This window comes from Pelodiscus sinensis, chromosome 6 (genome assembly GCF_049634645.1).
Source record: "Pelodiscus sinensis isolate JC-2024 chromosome 6, ASM4963464v1, whole genome shotgun sequence".
NCBI classification, from domain to species: domain Eukaryota; kingdom Metazoa; phylum Chordata; order Testudines; family Trionychidae; genus Pelodiscus; species Pelodiscus sinensis.
The window spans coordinates 108,885,547-108,897,757 of NC_134716.1; the positions used below are offsets into that span (position 1 = coordinate 108,885,547).

The 12,211-nt window shown below is 42.4% G+C and overlaps 1 protein-coding gene across 6 annotated transcripts in view; it reads left to right on the forward strand.

Annotated features, from left to right (window-relative positions):
• PDZD2 (PDZ domain containing 2) overlaps positions 1-12,211 on the forward strand; it is a 309,904-nt gene that overhangs the window by 237,664 nt on the left and 60,029 nt on the right. For 5 of the 6 annotated variants that reach the window (XM_075932594.1, XM_075932596.1, XM_075932595.1 and 2 more), the window contains one exon: positions 2,374-2,541. The exons of the other annotated variant lie outside the window; for it this stretch is intronic. In XM_075932594.1, coding sequence (XP_075788709.1) covers positions 2,374-2,541 — 168 coding nt within the window. The remainder of the gene's footprint in view (positions 1-2,373; positions 2,542-12,211) is intronic. 6 annotated transcript variants of the gene reach the window in all.

Sequence of the window (12,211 nt, forward strand, 5' to 3'; positions counted from 1 at the left end):
TGTTTGCATGTTTTGTTTATGATAGTGGCTTGAAATAAAATGTTGCCGTTAATATGATGTGACAGTTCATGCAAATAAAAAAATTAAACTAATTTATTAATAGAGCATAGTCTTTCTTCGTCGTAGGAGAGATTAGAGATGTGGATCATCATGTATGCTGAGCATTAAACATATGCCAAAATGTGGTGGTCACTGTTCTTCTCATCTAGCTGATTCTTTAAGTAGGCAGGATATAGATTTGAATTGTACATACAGTAGAGAGGCTTAATCTTTTCTGATGTTCTTTTGTAACTCTTTCTAGTGCCACTTATCAAGAAGAGAAATTGTCCCAGGGCTTTCAAGTAAAAAGAACCAAGATGCATGAACTTAAAACTTGTATAGTATTTTAATTACACATTGAAGAGGATCAGAATCCTTTGTCAGGATTACAGTTAACTCCACCAATTTTTACGTTGAAGATAACATATTTTGAATAGATGCAGACATATTGGCATTTCAGGTAGACTATTAGGCTGTCTTCCAAAGATGGCATATCAGCCTACATGAATTCCTTCTTAAAATTCCTTTTCCACTTGTGCCACAATTACATCTATACAATCAACAGGAATGTTTGCAACATAAAACAGTCTGAGTTCTAGCCAGACTTGGTGTCCGCACAGTCTCTATAGATTCAGTTTTCACATTCCTGGGAAGAGGATTTGCTAGCCTGAATAATGAAAAATATAAATCTTTTCTTTGTTTGGTATAGTAGTCCCTTCATATTTGAGGATCAGATTTCTAATCGACTCAAGAGAAGAAATAAATTAAGTGCAGTGGGCTCTGTGAGATCCCTTTGGACATTAGTTTGTGTGAAAAAAAGGCTACACAAGCCCTGGAGTTTTCTTGACAGAGATACAGTAGAATGATAGCCTGACTTTCCCCTGCCCTGTATGATGTGGTGTTATTTGCATGGGAAAGTGTGCAAGAGAGTGAAAAGCCAAGGCCTGAATGTTCCAGGTTCTGGACTGAGTTGAACTGAAAAGATTGTGAGAGGAATTTTCATATCACCACTGTACATATGTGGTGTAAATGTGTGTATTTGTGTATATATTTCTATGAGCATGTTATAATCTGCCTCCTGATGTCTGAATTCTACAAAACTCATGAAACTTGTCTGTAAGCAAAAGTTACTCAATTTAACAATGGTGATATAATTAAAGTGGTAAAATGTGTGGCAGCATTTATACCAGCAGAGCTGCTTCCTGGATGGGAAGGGGAATTAATAATACTAGTATAAAGTACATTTGTATGGTATAACTGTGTCCACATTGGAAGCTATTTGGGTAAAAACACAAGCAAGCAACCAAGAAAACCTGAAAACAACAACAAAATACAGCTCAAAATACCCTTAAGTAAAGTAGCTGCCTGGGCACAGAAATTGTGTGTAAACAAAGTCACGCATAGGCCATGTCATGTCTACCAGTGCTTTTCAAACTATGGATTGTGGGTCTTGGAATGTCAGGCACTGGGTCTCATTGCTGCCGGGTGGTAAGGTGGCCAGTGGGGGTAGTAAGGCAGACTTCTTCCCTGTCCTGGCACCACAAACTGTGCTGCACCCCAGAAGTGGCCAGAAACAGGCCTGGTTGCTAGGTGTGGGGATGAGAGGAGGGGGGAGGGAGAAGGCACAGGGCTCTGTACACTGCCCCTGCACTAGTTCTGCACTCCCATTGGCTGGGAACCTGCTGCTAGCTGCTTCTGGGGCATAGCATGGTCTGTGGTGCTAGGAGAAGCAGAAAACCTGCCTTAACATCCCCACTGCACTGCTGACTGAGAGCCCTGCTGACTCCTGCCCCAGCCATGACTCCCCCTCTCAAAGCAGGAGCCCATTCTTATACCCCAAAGCTCTCATCTTCATCTGCACCCCGGAGCCCACGCTCTAGTCAAATTATGTTTGGTTGTGGGCATCAACAATTTTGTTAAACTAAGTCAAAAAGAGAAGAAAAGTTTGAAAAACTTTGGCCTAGAATACTCCTTGGTCTGTTTTTTTGCATTTTTTGAATGACATGGACTAGTCCATTGTGTAATGACTAGGTCTGTGTAAACACAAAATTAAGTGGAACTCTGTTTTTATTTTCCCTCCATGTTCATTGGAAGGTTCACTGAGCTTCTTGAACCTTCAGAATGAATCAGGGAATGCGACCAGGAAACTTTAATTTTTACAATTGAAACTTGAAATTTCAGCTCATTGAAATATATAATTGGATTACATTGATAAAATGAGTAATTTGCTTAAGTTTTTATTAGGAGAATAAGTCTACTCTAGCAGCGCTTCAATAAGTATTTGACTGGTACACTGAACGATACATACTCTGCTTTTTATTTTGTGCCCTGTAGGAAGGGACTGAAGAGGAGTCTCTGAAGTATCCATCTACAAGTTTGCCTGACTTACTTAGCACCTGTTCAGTCCAAGATGCTGCCTCTTGCACTGATAACAAAGAGAATGAAGAGCCAGAGGATGAAGAAGCCAAAGGAGTGAGCGCATCTCCTGAAGCACAGGTTGCTGTAAGTGTGCCTTTGGTAATCTTTTTACTTCATTTGATTTTGATCTGTAGTAATGCATGTGCTCCTACAGCTGAAAATGTAACCTTTCGTCTGTGTAAAAAATCCTAATTAAACTAGTGCTTCTTTTATGGCAAAGATGGTCTACAGAAAACTAAATGGTGTGCTTGACTTATGATCATGATCTCTTTGTATTTCTGTGTTGCAGGACTGGGGAATTAATAACAGGACTGTGCAAAATAGCACTGTAATTTTTTATGTCCATTAGTTACACATGAGTACAAAGGTGTTTTTCTGTAGTTAAACTATGGTCCATTCACTTTAAGTGGAACCTGAGAGAGATCTATCGAAATGGCTGGTCTGTGGTATGTTTGTTTCCGTTTTTGTATAACCAAACTCTTGACACTCAGTGTGGTCAGTGACCTTCACTTCAGTCAGGGCTACACTAAAAGGGAAGATCAAATCAAGATACCCAACTCCAGCTACGTTCATTACTTTCAATAGCACTGCGAAATGTAATTGCAAACCATAAACCTATGCATGGAGGATTCATGAGCAGGTGAAGTAGTGTTGTTCCTGTAATTTTCTAGGCACCTGAAAGTTAGGCCATGTTTTCTCTCCAGTTAAGACCTTGATTTGAGTTTCCCACCATCCCATAGTGGGAGTCTGATGGGAACAGAGGCTCCTGTTGGCTTCTCTTACCTCTTCACAAGAGCAGGAGTACTGGCTGCCTATGGTAGTGCTCTCTGGGTTTGATTTGGCTGGTCTTAACTGGAGTGAAGACATGGCCTAACTTTCAGATGCCTAGAAAGTCACAGGAACAACACTACTTCCCTGCTCATGAATCCTCCATGCACAGGTTAATGGTTTGCAATTACATTTCACAGTGCTATTGAAAGTTCTATTTCCCTTCTCTTGTTACAGCGTGAGAGACTCTCAAACATGCTACAGGAAGTTGACTGTGGGAACAGTGAAACATATCTTGCAAATGAGCCAAGTAAACAAACCAGGAAAAATAGTGAAATATATGTGGGTTTTTTTTCTACTATCATTATAGTAGCCAAATGTATAAAACTGGTCCATCAGAGTTATGATTGTTAAGTTAATGGTGTTGTGTAGGGCCACATCCTGTTATGTTCAGGGCAAGTAAGAAGAATCCTCCCTCCACCTTATCCAGGAAAGGATGCAGAACATTTTTTTGCATCCACTCTGTGATGACTCCAGTTGCAGGTTTGCTGCAGCTGGCCTGGCCCGGCCCCTGTGTTTGGACTGTGTAGTTGTGGACCTACAAATTACACCCAGGGCCTGCATTCCCTTTTCATTGGGCTTTCTGCAGCCTACCAAGGAGTGCTGCTCTGTGGTGTGCAATTCTAGGTATAGTTTTGCTCTGCCCTGTTTCTCTCTGCGTAGTAAAACCACACCTGTTCTGCAGAATACAGGGCCTCCCCATGTCCTTTTTAGGATTTGCCAGGAGGATTTGCTTCTTAATTTAAAAGGCCCGGAGGCTGATCAGGATGCCAGTACAGGCAGTTCCCGGGTTACGTACAAGATAGGGACTGTAGGTTTGTTCTTAAGTTGAATTTGTATGTAAGTCGGAACTGGTACATATTGTAGGGGAAACTCTAGCCAAACATTTCTCCAGAGCTCAGTTTTATTCTCCCACACCTCACTTCCCTCATCCTTTATTCTCAAGCTGAGGTGTCTGCTGAGAAAAGCCGCTCCGCGTCTCCCTGGTCTGCTGGGGGTGGCGCTAGCTTCGCGTCTCCCTGGTCTGCTGTGGGGAAGCAGCTAGTGCGGGGTTGCCTCACCCCGTTTGTAAGTAGGGATCCGATGTAAGTCGGATCCATGTAACCCGGGGACTGCCTGTATAACATTATTCCCAATAGCACAGTATTTCTACAGATACTAGGGATGTTAAATATCCTATAATAGGGTAACTGTATAACCGCTGAAATTTTCTCAGGAGGTAGAGTGTAACAGACACTATTAGCCAATTTGCATCTGCTGATCAGTTAAATGGTTAGTCATGTGCACTCTAACATCCCTAACAGATACAGCAATGATTTTTTTCCATATTTGGTAAAAACCCTGTGATTTAATCCCTACGGTGGTACAGGCCCAAGGAAAATATAGTCCAATATCAGTTACCTATGAAAAACATGTAGCAAGCATACATCACCAGCTCTCAGATTTTAGTTATAGTTTTCTGTACTTAAATGCTGTAAAAGAGCCATGATTTACAGAGGCTGAAATAAAAAATGTGAAAGGACTCGAACAATCACAAAACTGGCCTTCATGTGCAAATTTGACACATCTCTTGGATGGACTGTTATAGTCAACACCCAAATGACATCAAAAGCTAAGTATCAACCAGCCTATTAGTTTCATTTAGCATGGACACTTTCATTGACTGGGTTTTTTCCCTCATCCCCCTCACCCTTCTTTTTCTGCTTTATATTTGACCCTCTGCACAACTTAGAGGGAACCTTGCCAGCCTAGAGCCCTCCAAATCCGCAGATATCCGCTTTATATCTACGGCTGTCAGCATCTGCAGATGTGGAAATCCCTGGCTCATTTTTGCAGATGCAGATACAAATGTATCTAGGGCAAGTTTTACTATTCTGAGGTCCAAGCCAGGACCACAGGAGATATTAAATCTTTGAGGATGCTGGTGGGCTAGAGAAGAGGAGATTGAATGGGTTGTTAGCAGCTGCCTGGAAGAGACACTGACAGAGACACAGGGGCTACGTCTAGACTGGCATGATTTTCCGGAAATGCTTTTAACGGAAAAGCTTTCCGTTAAAAGCATTTTTGGAACAGAGCGTCTAGATTGGCATGGATGCTTTTCCGCAAAAGCACTTTTTGCGGAAAAGCGTCCGGGGCCAATCTAGACGTGCTTTTCCACAAAAAAGCCCCGATCGCTGTTTTCGCAATTGGGGCTTTTTTGCGGAAAACAAATCTGAACTGTCTACACTGGCCCTTTTGCGCAAAAGGGCCTTTTGCCCAAATGGGAGCAGGATAGTATTTCCACAAAAAGCACTGATTTCTTACAGTAGGAAGTCAGTGCTTTTGCGGAAATTCAAGCAGCCAGTGTAGACAGCTGGCAAGTTTTTCCGGAAAAGCGGCTGATTTTCCTGAAAAGCTGGCCAGTCTAGACACAGCCCGGGAGGAAAGGAAGGAAGCAGAGAAGGAATGCTGCAGGACAATCTGCTTCTGCCAGCCCAGAGATGGAGATAACTGGGCTGAACGGAATGGAACTTATGCGTGCAAGGAAAAAGTAAGGTTTTGGTAAGGAGAAGTATATGTGTAGGTCTTACATTTGTTTTAACCTTTTGTTCTTTCTGCCATTTTCCTTTGGATGGCTGAATAGTTCTTTGTTTTGAAGAAATTGATTTTGGATCACTTTAATCATCTGTTGTCCCAGGCTGCCCAATGAAGAGGGCTTACAGGTGTCAAACACCTTTGGGGTTGTTGGGTTAACTTGATGCCCAGTGACCCAGTCAAAGAGAGTTTGTACTATGTGGTTCCATCCAGAGGAGAGTGGAGATCCAAGATGTGCCCTAGAGAAATGCACTCATCAAGAGGGGTTAGACAGAGTCTAAAGCACAGCTCTCCTCATCAACATGACAGTGACTTTTTGGTTTACCTTGTGCAGGGACTTTTAAAATGTATTTACTTTTTTATTCTTGTGTTCTTTGCTTTTTAATAGTTTGTTGCTTTTTTGTCTTGTATTTCTCATACAAACTTAGTATGGAGAGTGTTTGCATATAAGGGAAGAGGGTTGGCCTAACAATTACAGCAGAAATTAGATTTGATGGTGTTAAACCAAGGAAAAAAATCAATGTCACCCCTTTGATTGACTTCAATGGGGGTGTAACGTTTTGCCCCGTCCAAAAGGAAATTCGTAACGTTTTGCCCCGTCCAAAGGAGAATTTGTAACGTTTTGCCCCGTCCAAAGGGGACCTATCTCCGGTTACCGACTGGGGCGGAGGGGGACCTGGGCCCACCCCCTCTCCAGGTCTCAGCCCAGGACCCTAAGGGTGGGTGTCCAAAACGCACCACCCGACTGGGGGGGCTACGGCCGCAACTCACCGGTCCCCGGGGATTTCCGACCCCGTCCTGGGCTGCTTCCTCTGACCCCTTCGGCTCTGGCCGGCCGCGTTCGGTTCAGCAGGTTGCTGGCAAGACTCACCCTCTCTGGTCGAGGGTGTCCTCTGCTGCTAGTCCTGGTGCGTCTGCTGGTCCCGCAGAGTTCCCTGACGGCTGCGCCTGCCGCCACGCTGCTCGGCGTGGTCTCCGCCTCTCCTCCCCCTGAGCTCACGGCCGTTCGGCTTTTGAACCCGGCGCCCGTGGCCAGGGATGCCGGCGCATGCGCCTTGGGATGTTGGGTCCTCCCCGGAGTCATGTGCAGGGGAGGCTCCCGTGCCTGCGCCAGCCATCGCCACCAAGCAGGCTCGGCAGAGCCGCTCCGGCTTCCTGGTGGCTGCGCCCCACGGCGCCCAAGTGCAGGGCGCAGGGTTAGGGCACGCGATCCCCGCCGCCCTGTCACAGGGATATTACTAAAGATTTGGGAGATCAAAAACTCTAGACCTGATTCCTAGGTTTGAATCTCAATTCTGTCACTGACTTGAGCCAAATCTGATTTCTCTGACCCTGAGTTTCTTCACCTATAAAGGAGATGATGGCATTTGCCTACTTGTGGGGGCTTGAGGAGGAATACTACCAATGTAACATTTGGTCAATTTTTTAAAAAATTGACCAAAAAGAAGCATTTTAAGGGTTAACACCTGTTTTGGGGTCTCCCTGCCATTTTTTTTGTAGCTTTACAGCTACAGATTCTTATATTTTTAAAATATTTTTCTCTCCTCCTTTGCTATATGTAAAAGAAGGTCATACACAGGAAAAGGGTAAACTGACCATGGGGGAGGGGGAAGACAATGAATTTGGGGGGGGGAGAAAGTTGGGGAGAAACCAGTGAAACTAATCATGCATGACTAATAAACTCTTGTAGTCTCTTTCAGCTCTAGCTGCATTCGGAGTTATTTTAACAAAAGTATGTATTTACTCATCACATCAATATGATTTCAAGTTAACAAGTTTGAAAGAAGCAATGGGCTTAAACTGCAGCAAGGGAGGTTTAGACTGAGCATTAGGAAAAAGCATCCTAATTGTCAGGGTGATTAAACACTAGAATAAATTGCCTAGGGAGGTTGTAGAATCTCTCCATCAGTGGAGACATTGAAGAGCAGGTTAGACAGACATCTATTAGGAATGATTTAGACAGTGGTTGGTCCTGCCGTGAGGGCAGGGGACTGGACTTGATGAACTCTTGAGGTCCCTTTCAGTTTCAGTATTCTATGATTCTATTAATGTAGATTTGAAAGATGCTACTAAATTGTAAGGCAAGGTTTTTGGGTAGGACTCCTCGTTGTCCTGTCTCTGCTCCCATTGACTTCAGTGAGAGAAGTTAGTTCAGTTCTGGTCACTGCTGAAAATCGCACCCTTACTTATAACCCTGATGTAGAACTGTCAATATGTAGCAGATGAGGTGCAGATACCCTGAACAAGACAAAATACTTAGTAAAGGACAGGATATATTGTTTTCAGGGCATGTTGCAGTTTGATGGGACATTTTTGAGAACTGAAAAATCTGATGAAACTTTCCTGTGCATTATAAACGAGGTTTATAATTAGGGTATATCTGAATTCAAAAGAGTGTTGCCAAATGTCAAAGTGTAGACGTTGGAACTGAACTAAATATGGTTGCTACAGATTTCTTTTTTAATTCACCTTTACTCAAGTGCTGGATTGTCAGGATTTTCCCTAGGGCTATGTCTATACTGCAGCCTTCTTCCGCAAAAGCCTATGCAAATGAAACGCAGAGTAAAATATCACCATGCTTTATTTGGATAATTAGCAGCCATTTTTGCGCAAGAGACTTTTGCGCAAAAAGGAGCTATGTAGACTGCTCCTTTTTGCACAAAAACACCCTCTTGTGCAAAAGCCGTTCTTTCTCATTTTTTCAGAAAGAACGACTCTTGTGCAAGAGGGGGTTTTGCGCAAAAACGGCTGCTAATTAATTATGCAAATGAAGTGTGGCAATATTCTACTCCGTGCTTCATTTGCATAAGCTTTTGCGGAAGAAGGCTGCTGTATAGACATAGCTTTAGATTTGAGTGATCTTGCTCTCTTAGCTTTGTTCCTGATATTTCTAGCCAAGTACTGTAGTAGTCAGTCTGGAAGGAGCTCTGTAGCTCACAAATGAAGAGCTCAGTAGCACTTGAAGTCTGTGGTTTAACAAAAATATCACTCTTGTAGCTTATTTAAAATCCAAGTGCTATATTGCATTAAAGCAGAACTTTCATAAATACAGTTTAATTGGTACTCTTTTAGTACCCAGGCTGGCTGTGCAAAGGCCCATTTAACATGAAACATCTCTTCAAGTTCTAGCATCAATAAAACTTGTGCTACTGACCAGAAAAAAAGGATTAGATTAAGATCCTGAAAGTGCATTTATTTCAGTAATGGTTCACTCAAAACGATCCTTAACTTCATGCATAAAATGTTGAGATGAGGCCATGTTGTGTTATAATTGTCCCAAATCAATGTTGGGGTTTTAATATAAAAAAGTATGAGTCTGATAGTGGTGGTGGTGTTTATATTAATTTTACCTATTTGTATATAAGTGGGGAGAGGTAGGTAAAATATTATTTCTATTTGGTGTGTGTGTCTGTGGGTATATGTATAAAAGACCCAAGAAATATCACAAAGAGGAAAATAACTTTGGCAAGAATTTCACATTTTAAGGATGATTTTGGCTCTGTCAGTGTTTAGGTGTCCAACTTCAGACTCCTTTATGGGACTTGATTTTTTTCAGAGGTGGCTTGCTTAGAACTTTCTGAAAATCTGGCATATTAAGGCAACTCAATCGGAGAACTCAGTCATAGTCACTGTTGAAATTCTGACCTCTGTGTTTAATGTCTGGTGCTGTTATCTGGTTAAATACAAAATGGTGATGATAATCAGATTATTATTATAATTATTATTATTACTTATAAGAATAGGGAGTAGAACTTTGGTATAGCATTAGCATTTGGTATAGCAATATAGCATTTTTCAGCGGTAGATCTCATAGCATTTTCTATCATCCCATTTTACAGGTGGGGGAACTGAAGCACAGATTAGGGAAGTTATTTGACCAAGGCTGGTTACATAGCAGGCCAGTAGCAGAGCCCTGAGAAAATACTCTTCACTTGTGCATGCATATGGGGGCCAAAATCCAGGTCTACAGCGCCACAATCTCCATGGTCTGAGGAGAACCAGTGGGTAACAGGATTCTCTCTGGGAGCTAGGCCAGGCCAGACTATGGCTGTGGGGGAGCCACATAAAAGCCTGCAAAGATCACTTCAGTCGTTCTGGTTATGTGAGCCTCTGCTGTTTGACTCCACATCTGTAGCAGTGTGGGAGGTTTCCTACCAAAATCTCCTGGCTGTACAGCTGCCTAGGAAGCAGCCAGAAACTGGACCAGGGAAATACTCCAGCAATGTGACTGTTCCATTCTTGTTTCATACATGTTGGTAAAGTTTGAATCATAGAACCACAGAGCTGGAAGAGACCTCAGAAGGTCATCCAGTCCAGCCCCCTGCTTCGGCTTTAGATGCTTGCTGTGATTCAAGGTTGTAAACGTACTGTGTACAGAGATCGCAGCGGCCTCTGGAGATCAAACAGTCCTGCTGCAACAGACACAGGATGTCATTTGTTAAAAGTTAAAATGTCTCTTCTTTGTGAATTGGGTTTCTTTATTTGTGCCAAAATCCACCTTATGACTTTGGCAAGGCACACATCTAAAAGAGGGATAAATAAACCTGTTTTGTGAATGTAATGTATAGAGATGAGTTCATCCTGGTTCTTTATTTGAGCCTTAGGAATATTCAGATATTTCCCATTGTGAGTCTCTCTAGACCCCATATGTAATTACCTCTAGCCATGTGAGTATAGTAAGGAAAAGGATAACAATGCCATAAGTTTAAAAAAACATACGAGGGTCAAAAGTTCTTCTGGAAACACTGCAACAGATATTTCAGAGACAGCATTAGCACTGCAAAGAAACAGGAAGCATAACTCAACAATTAATTGTGTGTGGGGAGGGACCTTAATTACTCAGAGGAGTCCTGTGTTCATTCCCATTAGGGCATTGCAATTCCAGAAATTCTCTGAAACACAACTGTAAACAGAATTGCTACAGCTAAAAAACATTTTTATAAATAATGTACTTTACACTGAAGAGATTTTCTTAGAACAAATAGAGCATAAAGAGATTTGGGGTCGGACGATGGCCAGCCCCGTAGAGGTGTATTGGGGAAGGGATACAATAAGGCTTCACGAGTTGCAGCCGTGCGCCAGACACAGCTGTAACTCCTGCACTCTTCTGGTACAGCAATTTCTTACTCATAGTATCACCTCAGGCACTAGTCACCCCAGAGGGCCCTGGTCCTGCTTCTCCTTAGCAACACCTAGTCAAATTGCCAGCTGTGAATGCTATACTCATTTGGAAGCACTCAGCTTGTGTGTGCCAAGTTGCTCCAGGAGGCAGTTGCCTTCCTGAGGAGCAGTACCTCCTAATGTGCCAGACCAGCCCCTTTGTGACGCTTACACAGATAGGCCTGTGACTAACAACAGAGCTCGTAGTGAATAAAGCAAAGTGGGAAATGTACATTTTTAGGATAAACATAGTGAAAAGTTTGGAGAAGAGATGGCTGCAAAAAAGTTTAGGTTAGAGGCCAAATCCAGTTTCCCTTCATGAGAGTATTCCTGGTGTATCCAAGTAATCCCAGCTGCTGCATCACATTACGAGAAGTTAAAAGGATTCTTTCTTGCTGTGTCTCCTCCATGTGAACCATTACTGCATTTGCCACAGGGATCTTGTATAATCACGATGGGGAAAGCAGCCTGTGCTGTCATGAATGGGAGGAGGTGGTGGCTAGGTGACAGGCTGTTTGAGAAGATGTGGTTCACGCTCTGGTTGAGTTTGAGAACCAAATGGAAGACATTAAGATACCCATTATACGTCAAGAATTACAACCCTAGGTTCTTCCATGTAAAATGTTTGAAAGTCAGTACAGTAATGGAAACATACTTTATCTGCCGTGCAGGGTCTCCATGCCCCTCCTCTTTTGTGAATGAGATTTATTTCCACAAAGCAGCAGATGTAGTAGCCAACTATTTCTCTCTTGGCCACTTGGATAATTGCCCAGGTTTGGTGGAAATGAACTGCCTTTAGCAACTTAAAAATAACCTCCTCATGACATTAGAATGAAATGGATGCTATCATGGCACTGCAGTCTAGCGGACATTAACATAAAGATAATAAAGGCACAAGAAGTTAGCATAAATGTTGTTTCATCACATCTGCAGATTGTTTATTGCCACATTCTTGTAACTGTATACAATCCAACCCTAGCTGGGATCAGTTAAATTATATTTTAAACATGTTGTGCTTGAAAAAATACAGCCCACATAATATGTACATAAGGCTTTAGATCCTTTATTCAGGTATGAAGGATACTAGATACCAAAGTATTACATATCATGCTTATGTACTCAGTAAGAGACAGTGTTTTTAAAACTAATTCCAAAGTGTTATTGCAAAAATTATCATAGGAGTGTATCCTTC